The following is a 17,453-nucleotide window of genomic DNA, read 5'->3' as shown; positions in this document are numbered from 1 at the left end:
GACAGGCATTGATCATGTGGATAGTCAGAGCCTTCTTCATATAGAAACATAGAAAACCTACAGCACAATACAGGCCCTTCGGCCCACAAAGTTGTGCCGAACATGTCCCTACCTTAGAAATTACTAGGCTTACCTATAGCCCTCTATTTTTCTAAGCTCCATGTACCTATCCAGGAGTCTCTTAAAAGACCCTATCGTATCCGCCTCCATCACCATTGCTGGCAGCCCATTCCACACACTCACCACTCTCTGAGTAAAAACTTACCTCTGACATCTCCTCTGCACCTACTCCCCAGCTCCTTAAATCTGTGTCCTCTTGTGGCAACCATTTCAGCCCTGGGAAAAAGCCTCTGCCTATCCACACGATCAATGCCTCTCATCATCTTATACACCTCTGTCAGGTCACCTCTCATCCTCCGCCGCTCTAAGGAGAAAAGGCCGAGTTCACTCAACCTATTCTCATAAGGCATGCTCCCCAATCCAGGCAACATACTTGTATATCTCCTCTGCACTCTTTGTATGGTTTCCACACCCTTCCTGTAGTAAGGCGACCAGAACTGAGTACAGTATCCAAGTGGGGTCTGACCAGGGTCCTATACAAATGCAACATTACCACAACACCCCCAACCTTTGTGTCATCAGCAAACTTACTAACCCATCCCTCCACTTCCTCATCCAGGTCATTTATAAAAATCACTAAGAGTAAGGGTTCCAGAACAGATCCCTGAGGCACACCACTGGTCACCGACCTCCATGCAGAATATGACCCGTCTACAACCACTCTTTGCCTTCCGTGAGCAAGCCAGTTCTGGATCCACAAAGCAATGTCCCCTTGGATCCCATACCTCCTTACTTTCTCAATAAAGCTTGCATGGGTACCTTATCAAATGCCTTGCTGAAATCCAGATACACTACATCTACTGCTCTTTCTTCATCAATGTGTTTAGTCACATCCTCAAAAAATTCAATCAGGCTCGTAAGGCAAGACCTGCCCTTGATAAAGCCATGCGGAATATTCCTAATCATTTTATACCTCTCCAAATGTTCAAAAATCCTGCCTCTCAGGATTTTCTCCATCACTTTACCAACCACTGACGTAAGACTCATTAGTCTATAATTTCCTGGGCTATCTCTACTCCCTTTCTTGAATAAAGGAACAATATCTGCAACCCTCCAATCCTCCGGAACCTCTCCCTTCCGCATTGATGATGCAAAAATCATCGCCAGAGGCTCAGCAATCTCCTCCCCCGCCTCTCACAGTAGCCTGGGGTACATCTCATCTGGTCCCAGTGACTTATCCAACCAGCACATCCTCTTTCTTAATATCTACATGCTCAAGCTTTTCAGTCTGCTGCAAGTCATCACTACAATCACCAAGATCCTTTTCCATTGTGAATACTGAAGCAAAGTATTCATTAAGTACCTCTGCTATTTCCTCCGGTTCCATACACACTTTCCCACTGTCACACTTGATAGGTCCTATTCTTTCACATCTTATCCTCTTGCATTTCACATACTTGTAGAATGCCTTGGGGTTTTCCTTAATCCTGCCCGCCGAGGCATTCTCATGGCCTCTTCTGGCTCTCCTAATTTCCTTTTAAAGCTCCTTCCTATTAGCCTTATAATCTTCTAGATCTCAAACATAATCTAGCTCTCTGAACCTTTTGTAAACTTTTCTTTTCTTCTTGACTAGATTTATTACAGTCTTTGTACACCATGGTTCCTGTACCCTATCATAACTTCCCTGTCTCATTGGAACGTACCTTTGCAGAACTCCACACAAATATCCCCTGAACACTTGCCACATTTCTTCTGTACTTTTCCCTGAGATCATCTGTTTCCAATTTCCTGACTGATAGCCTCATAATTCCTCCTACTCCAATTAAACGCTTTTCTAACTTGTCTATTCCTATCTCTCTCCAATGCTATTGTAAAGGAGATAGAATTATGATCACTATCTCCAAAATGCTCTCCCACTGAGAGATCTGACACCTGACCAGGTTCATTTCCCAATACCAAATTAAGTACAGCTCTTGTAGGCTTATCTACATATTGTGTCAAGAAACCTTCCTGAACACATCAAACAAACTCCATCCCATCTAAACCCCTCGCTCTAGGGACAAGCCAATGGATATTTGGGAAATTAAAATCTCCCATCACAACAACTCTGTTATTATTACACCTTTCCAGGATCTGTTTCCCTATCTGCTCCTCAATATCCCTGTTATTATTGGGCGGCCTATAAAAAACACGTGGCCAAGTGGTTAAGGCATTCGACTAGCGACCTGAAGGTCATGAGTTCGAGCCCCAGCCGAGGTAGCGTGTTGTGTCCTTGAGCAAGGCACTCTGCAACGACACTGGTGCCAAGCTGTATGGGTCCTAATGCCCTTCCCTTGGACAACATCGGTGTCGTGGAGAGGAGAGACTTGCAGCATGGGCAACTGCCAGTCTTCCATACAACCTTGCTCAGGCCTGCGCCCTGGAGAGTGAAGACTTTCCAGTCGCAGATCCATGGTCTCGCAAGACTAACGGATGCCTATAAAAAACACCCAGTAAACTTATTGACCCCTTCCTGTTCCTAACCTCCACCCACAGAAACTCCGTAGACAATCCCTCCATGGCGTCCACCTTTTCTGCAGCTGTGACACTATCTCTGATCAACAGTGCCACGCCCCCACCTCTTTTGCCTCCCTCTCTGTCCTTTCTGAAACATCTAAAACCCGGCACTTGAAGTAACCATTCCTGTCCCTGAGCCATCCAAGTCTCTGTAATGGCCACCACATCATTGCTCCAAGGACTGATCCATGCTCTAAACTCATCCGCTTTGTTCACAACACTCCGTGTATTAAAATAGATGCATCTCAAACCTTCGGTCTGAGCGCGTCCCTTCTCTATCACCTGCCTATCCTCCCTCTCGCACTGTCTACAAGCTTTCTCTACTTGTGAGCCAACCTCCTCTTTCCGCAGTCTCTTCAGTTCGGTTCCCACTCTCCCCAGTAGCCTTAGCAAAACTCCCGGCCAGGATATTGGTCCCCCTCGGATTCAAGTGCAACCTGTCCTTTTTATACAGGTCACACCTGCCCCAAAAGAGGTCCCAACGATCCAGAAATCAGAATTCCTGCCCTTGTTCCAATCCCTCAGCCACGCATTCATCCTCCACCTCACTTTATTCCTATACTCATTGTCACATGGCACAGGCAGTAATCCCGAGATTACTACCTTTGCGGTCCTGCTTCTCAACTTCCTTCCTAACTTCCTGTAGTCTTTTTTCAGGACCTCTTCCCTTTTCCTACCTATGTCATTGGTACCAATATGTACCACGACCTCTGGCTGTTCTCCCTCCCACTGCAGGATATCGTGGACGCAATCTGAAACATCCCGGACCCTGGCACCTGGGAGGCAAACTACCATCAGGGTTTCTTTCCTATGTCCACAGAATCACCTGTCTGACCCCTAACTATAGAGTCCCCTATCACTACTGCTTTCCTCTTCCTTTCCCTACCCTTCTGAGCCATAGGGCCAGACTCTGTGCCGGAGGCACGGCCACTGTCGCTTCCCCCAGGTAGGCTGTCCCCCCGCCCACCCCCCAACAATACTCAAACAGGAATACTTATTGTCAAGGGGTACAGCCACAGGGGTACTCTCTAGTACCTGACTCTTCCCCTTCCCCCTCCTGACTGTTAACCACTTGTCTGTCTCCCATGGCCCCGGTGTGACCACCTGCCTATAACTCCTCTCTATCACCTCCTCACTCTCCCAGACCAGATGAAGGTCATCGAGCTGCATCTCCAGTGCCCTAACTCGGCCCCTTAGGAGCTGCAGCTCGACACACCTGGTGCAGATATGACCGTCCAGGAGGCTGGGAGACTCCAGGACCTCCTACATCTGACACCAAGCACAGAAAACTGGCCTCACACACATACTTCCTCCTTTCTGCAAATAACACCAGTAAACCTACCTTGCCTCGTCCCATTACCGCCTAAGCCCGTTGAGCCAAAGCTCTATCACTCTGCTGCCTCTCACTCCACTGCCCACTGGATATGGCGGTCTTCTTTTTAAACCTTTCGCGCTCTACTGGCTGACGTCACGCGCCTGCACAGTCTTGCCTCTCTTTTACCCAGAGTGGTAAAAATCTGCCTTCGCTCCGAAAATCAACCGTTCACTTGCAGCCTCCTTGCTCCAAATCCAGGGCTGAAATGGCTAGCACGAGAGGCTACAGTTTTAAGGTGTTGGAAATAAGTACAGAGGAGATGTCAAGGTTAAGTTTTTTACACCAAAAGTGGTGAGTGTGTGGAATGGGCTGCCGGTGACAGTGGTGGAGGCAGATACAATAGGGTATTTTAAGAGACTCCTGGGTGGCTACATGGAGCTTAGAAAAATAGAGGGCTATGGGTAAAGCCTAGGTAGTTCTAAGGGAGGGACATGTTTGGCTCAGCTTTGTGGGCCGAAGGGCCTGTATTGTGCTGTATGTTTTATATTGCAGATCCCACTCAACCCCATTCATCTGCCTTCTCACTATATCCTTTGATGCCCTGACCGATCAGGAAACAATCAACTTCCGCCTTAAACATACCCACGGATTTGGCCTCCACCACAGTCTGTGGCAGAGCATTTCACAGATTCACCACTCTTGAGCTAAAAGATTCCTCCTGTTCTAAAATGTCACGCCTCAGTTGTGAGACTGTGCCCTCTAATTCTGAATACCACCACCATAGGAAATATCCTCTCCACATCCACTCTATCGAGTCCTTTCAACATTTGGTATGTTTCAATGAGATCCCCATGCATTCTTCTAAACTCCAGTGACTACAGGCCCAAAGCAGCCAAATGCTGCTCATATGTTAATCCCTTTATTCCCAGAATCACCTTCGTGAACCTCCTCTGGACTCTCTCCAATAACAACACATCCTTTCTCAGATATGGGGCCCAAAACTGTTGACAATACTCAAAGTGTGGCCTAGCTATCTCCTTGTTTTTATATTCTATTCCCCTTGAAATAAATTTAGTGTTGCATTTGCCTTCTTTACCACAGACTCAACCTGTAAATTAACTTTCCAGGAATCTTGCGTGAGGACTTCTAAGTCCCTCTGCACCTCTGATGTTTGAACCTTCTCCCATTTAGATAACAGTCTATACTATTGTTCCTTTTACCAAAATACGTTATCATACATTTCCCAACACTGTATTTAATTGTCACTTTTTTGCCCATTCTTCCCATTTATCTAAGTCCTGCTGCAATCGCATTACTTCCTCAGCACTACCTACCCCTCCACCTATCTTTGTATCATCTGCAAACTTTGCCACAAAACCATCAATCCAAATTATCGACAAACAACATGAAAAGTAGCGGTCCCCAATACTGACCCTAAGAAACACCACTAATCACTGGCAGCCAACCAGATAAGGCCCCTTTATTCCCACTGACTGCCTTCTGCCATTCTGCTATCCATGCCAGTATCTTTCCTGTAATGCCATAGGATTTTATCTTTTTAAGCAGCCTCGTGTGGCACTTTATCAAATGCCTTCTGAAAATCCAAGTAAATGACATCCACTGCTTCTCCTCTGACAACCCTGCTTGATACTTCCTTGAAGAACTCTAACTGATTTTTCAGGCAAGATTTCCCTTTACAGAAACCATGATGACTTTGACTTATTTTATCATTAGTCTCCAAGTACCCTGAAACCTCATACTTAATAATGGACTTCATCACTTTCCCAACTACTGAGGTTAGGCGAACTGGCCTATAATTTCCTTCCTTTTGCCTTCCTCCCTTCTTAAAGAGTGGAGTGACTTTTATAATCTTCCAGTCCTACAAGACCATGCCAGAATCAAGTGATTCTTGAAAGATTATGACCAATGCATCGATTATCTCTTCAGTAACCTCTCTCGGGACTCTGGGATGTAGTCCATCTGGTCCAGGTGACTTATCCACCTTAAGACCTTTAAGTTTGCCTGGCACTTATTCCTCTGTAATAGCAATGGCACTCACTCCTGCTCCCTGACACTCATGGTCCTCCAGCACACTGCTAGTGTCTTCCACAGTGCAGACAGGTGCAAACTGCCCATTAAGTTCATGTGCCATTTCTTTGTCCAACATTGCTACCTCACAGGCATCATTTTCCAGTGGTCCAATATCAACTCTCACCTTCTTTTTACTCTTTATATTACTGAAAAAACTTATAGTATCCTAATAGAAACACAGAAAACCTTCAGCACAATACAGGCTCTTCGGCCCACAAAGTTGTGCCGAACATGTCCTTACCTTAAAAATTACCTAAGGTTTAAAAAAGTGCAGTCAATATTTTGGACTGAAACCCTTTGGCAGGACTGGAGAAAAAAAGCGTAAGAGTAGATTTGAAAGGTGGGTGGAGGGGAGAGAGATAGGTGAAAGATGAAACTTGGAGTGGGAGGGATGAAGCAAAGAGCTAGGAAGTTGATTGGTGAAAGAGACTGAAGCCCATGGAAGAAAGGGGGGTGGGAGGGGGGAGGTAGCAGTACCAGAGGGAGGTGATCTGCTGGCAAGGAGATAACATGAGACAGGGACAAGGGGATGAGGAATGGTGAAGGCAGATAGGGGTGGGGTGGTGTGGAGGCATTACTGGAATTTTGAGAAATTGATGTTCATGCCATCAGGTTGGCGGCTACCCAAATGGAATATAAGGTGCTGTTCCTCTAACCCAAGTGTGGGCTTATCCACAGTGGGAGGCGGCCATGGATGGGAATGGGAATGGGAAGTGGAATTAAAATGGGTGGCCACTGGGAGATCCTGCTTGTTCTGGCAGACAGAGCATGGATCCTCGGTGAAGCAGTCTCTCAATCTACATCGGGTCTCGCTGATTTACAAGAGGCCACACCTGGAACACCGAACACAGTATATGACCCCAACAGACTCACAGGTGAAGTGTCACCTCACCTGAAAGGACTGTTTAGGGCCCTGAATGGTAGTGAGGGAGGAGGTGTAGGGGCAGGTGAAGCATTTGTTCCACTTGCAAGGATAAGTGCCAGGAGGGAGATCAGTGGTGAGGGACGAATGGACAAGGGAGTCGCATAGAACACAATCACTGCTGAAAGCAGAAAGTGGGACGGAGGGAAAGATGCGTTTGGTGGTGGGATCCCGTTGGAGATGGCAGAAGTTTCAGAGAATTACGTGATGGACGTGGAGGCTGGTGGGGTGGTAGGTGAGGACAAGAGGAACCCTATCCCTGGTAGCATGCGGGAGGATGGAGTAAGAGCAGACGTGCGTGAAATGGATGAGATACGGTTGAGGGCAGTGTTGATGGTGGAGGAAAGGAAGCCCCTTCTTTGAAAAAGGAGGACACCTCCTTCATTCTAGGATGAAAAGCCTCATCCTGAGAGCAGATGCAGCAGAGACAGAAGAATTGAGAGAAGGGGATGTTGTTTTTACAAGTAGCAGGGTGGAACAAGGTATAGTCCGGGTAGCTGTGAGAGTCTGTTGGTTTATAATAGACATTGGTGGGTAAGCTGTCTCTGGAGATAGAGACAGTGAGATTGAGAAAGGGAAGGGGAGTGTTGGAAATAGACCAGGTGAAAGTTGGAGGCAAAGTGGATGAAATCGACAAGTTCAGCACGGGTGCAGGAAGCAGCACCTATACAGTCGTCGATGTAGCATTGGAAAAGTGTGGGACGGTCACCAGTGTAGGCTTGCAACATAGACTGTTCTACGTAGCCGACAAACAGATAGGCATAGCTGGGACCCATACGAGTGCCCATGGCTAATTCTTTTGTCTGAAGGAAGTGGGAGGACCCAAAGGAGAAATTATTTAGAGTGAGGACAAGTTCCACCAGGCAGAGGATAGTGGTGGTGGAGGGGAACTGGCTGGGTCTGGTAAAATCATAATTAATTTTTAATTATTCTGTGCGAAGAGGGTTAACTTTGGCTGCTCCCAAAAGAAAAGCAGGATTGGGAAACTGGATTTGTGGCGGGAGTAATAGAAAACTTTGCTCTTACTTTGATCATCGATCCCATCGCGGAGAGGAACATTGAGGCAGTAATAACGCCCGCTCTCAGCTCCCACTTCATACATGTCACCTGAAGAGACAGAGGCAACACCACAGGAACAATCATTTCTTTCTCAATCAAACATGCAGAGCAAAAATTTGTTACTAAAGAAACCACTGCTTCCAAATCCAAAGATATTAATGTAACATCCATTTCAAGTTGTACTCAACATTTAAGGTAAATTTATTATCAAAGTCTCCTAATGTCACATATACTACCCTGAAATTCTTTTTCACAATACACTAAAGAAATACAATACAAACTATGAAAAAACTACACACAAAGATGGACAAACAACCAACGTGTGTAAAAAAAAGAGAAACTGCAAAAAAAATAACAACAATAAATAAAAAGTGAAAAAATAATACTGACAGTAGGAGTAGTAGAGTCCTTGAAAATGAGCTTGCAGATTATGGTCAAGAGAAAATCTGCAGATACCAGAATTCCAAGCAACACACACTAAATGCTGGAGGAACTCGGCAGGCCAGGCAGCATCTATGGAAAGGAGTACAGTCTATGGGAAAGAGAGGGAAAAGGGGATGGGGAATGGAGGATGGGGGGGGGCATTACCGGAAGTTGAAAATTCAATGTTCATGCCATCAAGTTGGAGGCTACCCAGACGGAACATAAGGTGTTGTTCCTTTAACCTGAGTGTGGCCTCATCACGCCAGTGGAGGAGGCCATGGGTAGACATGTTGGAATGGGAATGGGAATGGGAAGGGGAATAAAATGATTAGCCACTGATCTCTCAATCTATGTTAGGTCTCACCGATATACAGGAGGCCACACTGAGAGCACCAGATACAGTAGATGACCACAACAGACTCACAGGTGAAGTGTTACCTCAGTGGAAGGACTTATGATAATTTCACACACTTCTTGTCACCTGGAACTTCCACCATACTGCTAGTGTTTTCCACTGTGAAGACTGATGCAAAATATTTATTCAGTTCATCCGCCATTTTATTGTCCTCCACTACTATCTCTCCAGCATCATTTTCCAGTGGTCTGATATCCACTCTCCCTGCTTTCTTACATGTTCTGTAACTGAAGTAACTTTTGGTATCCTCTTTATTATTGGCAAGCTTACTTTCATATTCCATCTTTACCTTCTTAATGCCTTTTTTAGTTGCCTCCTGTTGGTTTTTTAAAAGTTTCCCAATTGTCTAACTTCCACTAATTTTTGTTCTATTGGCTTTTATGTTGGCTTTGACTTTGCTTACAGTATTAAATAGTTAGATTAAAAATAGTGCAAAACAAATAATATATATTAAAAAATGAGGTAGCGTTCATGGGTTCAATGTCCATTTCAGAATTGGACAGCAAAAGGAAAGAAGCTGCTCCTGAATCGCTGAGTGTGTGCCTTCAGGCTTCTGTACCTCTTTCCTGATGGTAATGAGAAGAGGGCATGTCCTGAGTGAAGGGGGTCTTTAATAATGGATGCTGCCTTTCTGAGGCACCACTCCTTGAAGATGTCTTGGATACTACGGAGGCTAGTACCCTAGATGGGGCTGACTAACTTTACAACTTCTGTAGCTTCTTTCAGTCCCGTGCAGTAGCCACCCCTCCCCATACCAGGCAGAGACGCAAGCCCGTCAAAATGCTCTCAGGTAAAGTCCCCTCCACCCTCTATACAAAGTGCTGTTACAGGAAAATATCATCCTTTATCAGAGACCCCTAGCACCCAGGACATGCTCTCTTTTCGCTCCTGGTGATGTGGGTCCTGAGGTGGTACAGAAACCTCAGGACCCACATCACCAGGTTCAGGAACAATCATCACACCTCAATCATCAGGCTCTTGTATCTAAACACTAGGAAATCTGCAGATGCTAGAAATCCAAAGCAACAGATGCAAAATGCTGGAGGAACTCAGCAGGCCAGGCAGCATCTACAGAAAAGAGTACAGTTGACATTTCGGGCCGAAACCCTTTGGCAGGAGTAGAGAAAAAGAAGATGCGGAGTAGAGTTAAAAGGTAGAGGAGGGGAGAGAGAAACACAAGGTGATAAGTGAAACTGGCAGGGGAGGGGTGAAGTAAAGGGCTGCGCAGAGATACAGGGCTGGAAAAGGGGGAACCTAAAAGGAAAGGACAGGCCATGAAAGAAAGAAAAGGGTGGGGGGGGGGAGGAGCACCAGAGGGAGGCAATGGGCAGGCAAGGAGATAAGGCGAGAGAGGGAAAAGGGAATGGGGGGGGGTGCATTACCAGAAGTTCGAGAAATTTATGTTCATACCATCAGGTTGGGGGCTACTTAAACGGAATATAAGGTACTGTTCCTCCAACCTGAGTGTGGCCTCATCGTGACAGTAGAGGAGGCCGTGGATAGACATACCAGAGAGGGAATGAGAAGTGGTGTTAAGATGGGTGGCCACTGGGAGATGTGACAATAGAGGAGGCCGTGGATAGACATATCAGAAAGGGAATGGGACGTGGTGTTAAAATGGGTGGCCGCTTTTTCTGGCGGACAGAACGTAGGTGCTTGGCAAAGCAGTCTCTCAATCTACTTCGGGTCTCACCAATATACAGGAGGCCACACAGGGAGCTCTGGACACTGGATGTGACCCCAGGGCTCTTGTATTTGCAGAGCTTGTTGTTTTTTGCACATTGGTTGTTTGTCCGTACTGCTGGATGTGGCCTTTCATTGATACTATTGTGACTCCTTCTATTTACTGAGAATGCCTGCAAGGAAATTAATCTGAGAGTACCATATTGTGACATACATGTACTTTAATAAATTTACTTCGAACTTTTGAAAGCTGCCAATACAACTAGAATTTCCTTGCCTATAGACTGTGGCCCTGCAAGGTTTTTTTTAACTGCTGAGATAATGGGAGTGCATATCCACCAATTGAGTGTGGAGGGGTGTTGGAAAGGGTTTGCTTTATGGAAAATTGCATGAAGGGTTGTTTTTAAGAAGCAACCCCTCCATAACAAGGTGGTACACTCGAAATCGATCTGCATCAAACCCATCTCGCCACTGAAGTCTACAGCACAGAACAGGCTCCTCGGCCCATGATGTTGCGCCGACCTTTTAAACTGCTCCAAGATTGATCTAACCCTTCCCTCCCACATAGCCTCCATTTTTCTACCATCCATATGCCTGTCTAAGAGATTCTTAAATGTCACTAATGTATCTGCCTCTACCCGCACCCCTGGCAGCACGATCCACACGCCCACCACTCTCTGTGTAAAAAACCTACCTCTGACATCCACCCTACCCTTTCCTCCAATCACCTTAAAGTTATTCACCCTCATATAACCTACTTTCGCTCTAATGAAAAATCTTCTGGCTGTCCACTCAATCTATGCCTCATATCATCTGGTGCTCCTCCCTGCAGATACAGTTCCTCCGTGCAGAGCGCTAGAGTGTCCTGACCAGCTGCATCACTGTCTGGTATGGGAACTGCAAAGCATCTGACTGCGTCCCTACAAAGGATAGAGAGGATCATTGGGGTCTCTCTTCCAACCATCAAAGAGATTTATCAGGAGCCCTTAGTATTGTAATGATCCCTCCCATTCGCCCCACAATCTCTTTGACCCAATACCATCATGCAGGAGGTACCGTAGCATTAGAACAAGTACTGTTAGGATGGTAAGCAGCTTCTTCCCCTGACCCACTCTTCCTTTAAGACTACTGAACTCCCTGCCACCACCCAGACCCCACACAGTAGCATTCCACTGTTTACTTGTCAACTTGTAAATGCACATTATCATTTGCTAATTTACTTGTGATAATATTACTTGATGTGTTATAGGTGTGAGTTTTATGATCTGCGTTGTGCACCTTGGTCCAGAAGAATGTTGTTTTGTGTACAGTTGAATGACAATAAATTGAACCTGAAGCTTGATCATGTCTCACCTGTTCCTGGGAAAAAATAGTTCCCATACTTGTGGAAGGATACAGTCATGACCCTGTCTGTGAGGTAGAAGGCTTCCTGCACCCCATCACCATGATGGATGTCAATGTCGATGTAGAGGACACGAGGGTGATACCTACAGGAAGACAGCATCGATTACACCAGGCCAGAATTCATCTTTTCATAGAGTGTAAAAACGCAGAGGCTTCACAAGTCATTGGTCAGACTGAATTTAGAGTACTGTGAGCAGTACTTATCTAAGAAAGGATGTGATGGCATTGGAGAGACCATAATGCCTTCGGTTCTTTGCGGGAATGGGACCTGCTCTCAAAGCCTCACGACCGGCAGCTTCTTGACATCCCAAGGACACGCCTTCAGGGTGCCAGATTTTCGTGCTGATTCAGGGCCAGTGCCCTGAGTGAGGCGTCGCAGGAGAACACAGAACATCAGGAGCAGTGGGTTAGCTGCCGGGGGTTGTGTGTCCAGAGACCTGAACCCTGGAGCCAACTCTCTGGGCGCAGAGCTTGGAAAAAGAGATGCAACAGACTTTTAACATCATAAATCAGCGGGTTGAATGTTATGTCTCCCCTCTCGCTGTGAAATGGGGACACCTCTTTTTCTCTTATTAGGGAGAGAGGCTGTGGTATCTCGAATTACTGGGTGAACGAGTAGTCTTTGGGGTATTGCGAGTCTGTGTCTTTATTGATGCTTTGCTGCACGCTTGAGTGCTCGGTGGGGGGCGCCGATGATTTTTGCTGGTGGAGGAGGGGGGGGTTTGTTGCCTTGCTGCTGCTTATGCGTGGGAGGGGGCTTTGGTGTTCTAACTTTTAATTGTCATTCATTCTTTGGGGCTCTCCTCTGTTTTCGTGGGTGTTTGAGAAGAAAAATAATTTCAGGATGTATATTGTATACATTTCTCTGACATTAAATGTACCAATTGTACCTATGGAATTGTAAGATATAGGAGCAGAATTAGGCCACTTGGCCCATTGAATCTGCTCTACCATTCAATCATGGCTGATCTGGATCTTTTCCCCTCCTCAGCCCCACTCCCCAGCCTTCTCCCTGTAACTTTGATGCCGTGTCCAATCAAGAACCTATCAATCTCTGCCTTAAATACACACAATGACTTGGCCTCCACAGCTGCCTGTGGTAAGGAATTCCACAAATTCACCACCTTTGGCAAAAGAAATTTCTCTGCATCTGTTTTAAATGGATGCCCCTCTATCCTAAGGATGTGCCCTCTTGCACTAGACTCCCCCACCATGGGAAACATCCTTTCCACGTCTACTCTGCCTAGGCCTTTCAACATTCAAAAGGTTTCAATGAGATACCCCTCAACCTTCTAAATTCCGGTGAGTACAGGCCCAGAGCCATCAAATGTTCCTTGTATGATAACCCTTTCATTCCCGGAATCATCCTTGTGAACCCCCTTTGAACCCTCCCCAATGCCAGCACAGGAGTCCAAAACTGTTTTCAATTCTCAAGGTGAGGCATCACCAGGGCCTTATAAAGCCTCAGCATCACATCCATGTTCTTGTATTCTAGACCTCTTGAACTAAATGATAACATGGCATTTGCCTTCCTCACCACCAACTCTACCTGCAAGTTAACCTTTACGGTGTTCTGCACAAGAACTCCCAAGTCCATTTGCATCTTGGATTTTTGGATTTTCTCCCTGCTCAGAAAATATTCCGCAAATTGAATTCTACTACCAAAGTGCATGACCATGTATTTTCCAATATTGTATTTCATGTGCCACTTTCTTGCCCGTTCTCCTAATCTGTCTAAGTCACTCTTTTTGTGACTTTTGCACTTTCCAGTCCTCTGGCACCATGACAGAGTCCAATGATTTTTGAAAGATCATTACTAACGCCTCCACAATCTGAAATACTGCTACATTAGACTTCACTTCCTCCCTATCAAGTTTCAAGCTGAACTCAATCACATTGTGGTCATTGCCTCCTGAGGGTTCTTTTACCTTAAGCTCCCTAATCACCTCTGGTTCATAACATAACATGGCATCCAGTATAGCTGATCCCCTAGTAGGCTCAATGACGAGCTGTTCTAAAAAGCCATCTCATTGGCATTCAATAAACTCACTCCCTTGAGATCCATTACCAGTCTAATTTTCCTAATTGATGTACATGTTAATATCTCCCAACACTACCTTACCATTCTCTCTACTATAAGCCTACTGACTCTCACAGCTATCTGCACTATTCCTCTTCTCTCTACTATAAGCCTACTGACTCTCACAGCTATCTGGACTATTCCTCTTCTCTCTACTATAAGCCTACTGACTCTCACAGCTATCTGGACTATTCCTCTTCTCTCTACTATAAGCCTACTGACTCTCACAGCTATCTGGACTATTCCTCTTCTCACCCTGTCCCTTGCAAAAACGCCATCCCCTTCTCGCAATTCCTCCGTCTCCGCCGCATCTGCTCTCAGGATGAGGCTTTTCATTCTAGGACGAGGGAGATGTCTTCCTTTTTTAAAGAAAGGGGCTTCCCTTCCTCCACTATCAACTCTGCTCTTAAACGCATCTCCCCCATTTCACGTACATCTGCTCTCACTCCATCCTCCCGCCACCCCACTAGGAATAGGGTTCCCCTGGTCCTCACCTACCTTCCCACCAGCCTTGGGGTCCAACATATTATTCTCCGTAACTTCTGCCACCTCCAACGGGATCCCACCACTAAGCACATTTTTCCCTCCCCGCCTCTCTCTGCATTCCGCAGGGATCGCTCCCTACACAACTCCCTTGTCCATTCGTCCCCCCCATCCCTCCCCACTGATCTCCCTCCTGGCACTTATCCGTGTAAGCGGAACAAGTGCTACACATGCCCTTACACCTCCTCCCTTACCACCATTCAGGGCCCCAAACAGTCCTTCCAGGTGAGGCAACACTTCACCTGTGAGTCGACTGGGGTGATATACTGCGTCCGGTGCTCCCCGATGTGGCCTTTTACATATTGGCGAGACCTGACGCAGACTGGGAGACCGCTTTGCTGAACATCTACGCTCTGTCCGCCAGAGAAAGCAGGATCTCCCAGTGGCCACACATTTTAATTCCACATCCCATTCCCATTCTGACATGTCTATCCACGGCCTCCTCTACTGTAAAGATGAAGCCACACTCAGGTTGGAGGAACAACATATTATTTTCCGTTTGGGTAGCCTCCAACTTGATGGCATGAACATCGGCTTCTCTAACTTCCGCTAAGGCCCCACCTCCCCCTCTTACCCCATCTGTTACTCATTTTTATGCACACATTCTTTCTCTCACTCTCCTTTTTCTCCCTCTGTCCCTCTGAATATACCTCTTGCCCATCCTCTGGGTCCCTCCCCCCTCCTTGTCTTTCTTCCCGGACCTCCTGTCCCATGATCCTCTCGTATCCCCTTTTGCCTATCACCTGTCGAGCTCTTGGCTCTATCCCTCCCCCTCCTGTCTTCTCCTATCATTTTGGATCTCCCCCTCCCCCTCCAACTTTCAAATCCCTTACTCACTCTTCCTTCAGTTAGTCCTGACGAAGGGTCTCGGCCTGAAACATCGACTGCACTTCTTCCTACAGATGCTGCCTGGCCTGCTGCGTTCACCAGCAACTTTGATGTGTGTTGCTTGAATTTCCAGCATCTGCAGAATTCCTGTTGTTTGACTACCTTACCAGTGCCCTTTTAACAAGCCTTTTCTGTTTCCTGTTGTAATCTGTGGTCCACATCCCAGCTGTTGGGAGGTCTGTATATAACTGCCATCAGGATCCTTTTATCCTTGCAGTTTCTCAACTCAACCCACAAGGATTCAACATCTTCCGATCCTACATCACATCTTTCTTCTGATTCGATGCTATTCTTCACCAGAACCATGCCACCATTCCTATCCCTCCGATATAACGTGTAACCTTAGACCTTCAGTTCCCAACTACAACCATCCTTCAGCCATGATTCAGTGATGGCCACAACATCATGCCTGACAATCTCTAATAGTGCAACATGATCATCCACCTTATTTCTTATACTCTGCACATTGAGATATAACACTCTTGAGTATTGTATTTCCTACTCTTTTTGATTCTGCATCCCTCATGCACTGATACTCACCCAGCTGGCTGCAATTGTGTCTTATCATCTGCTTGCCCTTCCTGACAGTCTGACTGCACGCTATCTTTGCTTTTTTTTTTAAACCATCCATTCTATCCTAAATCCCTTCACTCCGGTTCCCACTCCCCCGCCAAATTAGTTTAAACCTTCCCTAACAGCTCTAACAAACCTGCCCATGAGAATATTGGTCCCCCTCAGGTTCAGTTGCAACGCGTCACTTTTGAACAGATCCCAATGATCCGAGAACCTGAAGCCCTGCCCCCCTGCACCAGCTTCTCAGCCACGCATTAATTTGCCAAATCATGCTGTCCCTACCCTCACTGGTGCATGGAACAGGCAGCAATCCTGAAATTACAACTCTGGAGGTCCTGCTTCTCAGCTTTCTACCCAGCTCTCTAAATTCTCTTCTCAGGACCTGTTTGTTTTTCCTTCCTATGGCATTGGTACCAATATGTACCAAGACATCTGGCTGCCCTCCCTCCCTCTCCAAGATGTTGTGTGGCCTTTCTGTTCCACAATGGTGGGAAAGGCTTCACTTGTGATGAACTGGGCTTTTCTGTTCCCCTCAATCCCCACTGGAACTCAAGAATCCACAAACTTCCCCAAAATTGCAACACGACCCAAAAACTAAAACATAAACACATATGCACTTGATTTATCTCGCATCTTCTGGCACTTCAAAATGTTTTAGAGTGGGAAAACTAGCAAACCATTCCCCCCACTATTTGCGTGAAATAGGATCAAAGTGTCTTACTTCAGTAGTTCAAGGATCCCAATGACAATGTCGTTGACATAACAGAAGCCCGAAGCCTGGGGAAAAGAAGAATTCAAAGTCAAAGCTAAAGTTTACTATCTTATGTTGAATGCCAAGCAACTGAACTTCGTTGACCAACATCCTATGCGGAGCCTTGTCAAAGGCCTTGCGAAAGACCATGTAGACAATATCCACAGCCTTGCTTTCATCAATTTTCATGGCAACTTCCTCAAAAAACGCTAAGGTTAATCAGACACAACCTACCATGCACAAATCCATGTTGACTATCCCTAATCAGACCCTGTCTATCCAAATACTTATATAACCGAACCCTTGGAATATTTTCCAATAATTTTCCATTACTGATGTCAGGCTCACCGGTCTGTAATTTCTTGGCTTTTTCTTAGGGCCTTTCTTACACAAAGGAATTACACTATCTTCTAATCCTCACCCACGGCGAAGATGTTAAAAAAATTTCTGCTAGGGCCTCCCCTAAGGTCCGTGAAAACACTTCGTCAGGCCCTGAGGATTTATTCACCCTAATTTGTCTCAAGCCAGCAAACACCTCCTCCTCTGAAGTCTGTATATGGTCCCTGACCTTGCTGCTGCTTTGCCTCACATCTATATATGCTGTGTCTGCCTCCTGCATAAACACAGATGCAAAATATCCATTTAAGATCTCCCCCGTCTCTTTTGGCTCCACGCATAGATAACCACTTT

The 17,453-nt window shown here is 46.1% G+C and overlaps 1 protein-coding gene across 3 annotated transcripts in view; it reads right to left on the bottom strand.

The window, feature by feature from the left end:
* hdac3 (histone deacetylase 3) overlaps positions 1 to 17,453 on the bottom strand; it is a 72,227-nt gene that overhangs the window by 27,628 nt on the left and 27,146 nt on the right. For 2 of the 3 annotated variants that reach the window (XM_072264089.1, XM_072264091.1), the window contains 3 exons: positions 16,734 to 16,789; positions 11,878 to 12,011; positions 7,971 to 8,051 (listed from right to left, as the gene is read on the bottom strand). In XM_072264089.1, the coding sequence (XP_072120190.1) occupies positions 7,971 to 8,051; positions 11,878 to 12,011; positions 16,734 to 16,789 (271 nt within the window). The remainder of the gene's footprint in view (positions 1 to 7,970; positions 8,052 to 11,877; positions 12,012 to 16,733; positions 16,790 to 17,453) is intronic. The other variant, XM_072264092.1, reaches the window with a different exon arrangement.

The sequence above is a fragment of the Mobula birostris genome, chromosome 7, assembly GCF_030028105.1.
Source record: "Mobula birostris isolate sMobBir1 chromosome 7, sMobBir1.hap1, whole genome shotgun sequence".
Lineage (NCBI taxonomy): Eukaryota > Metazoa > Chordata > Chondrichthyes > Myliobatiformes > Myliobatidae > Mobula > Mobula birostris.
Note: the sequence above shows the minus strand (reverse complement) of the source record. Positions and strands in the feature narration are given on the sequence as shown.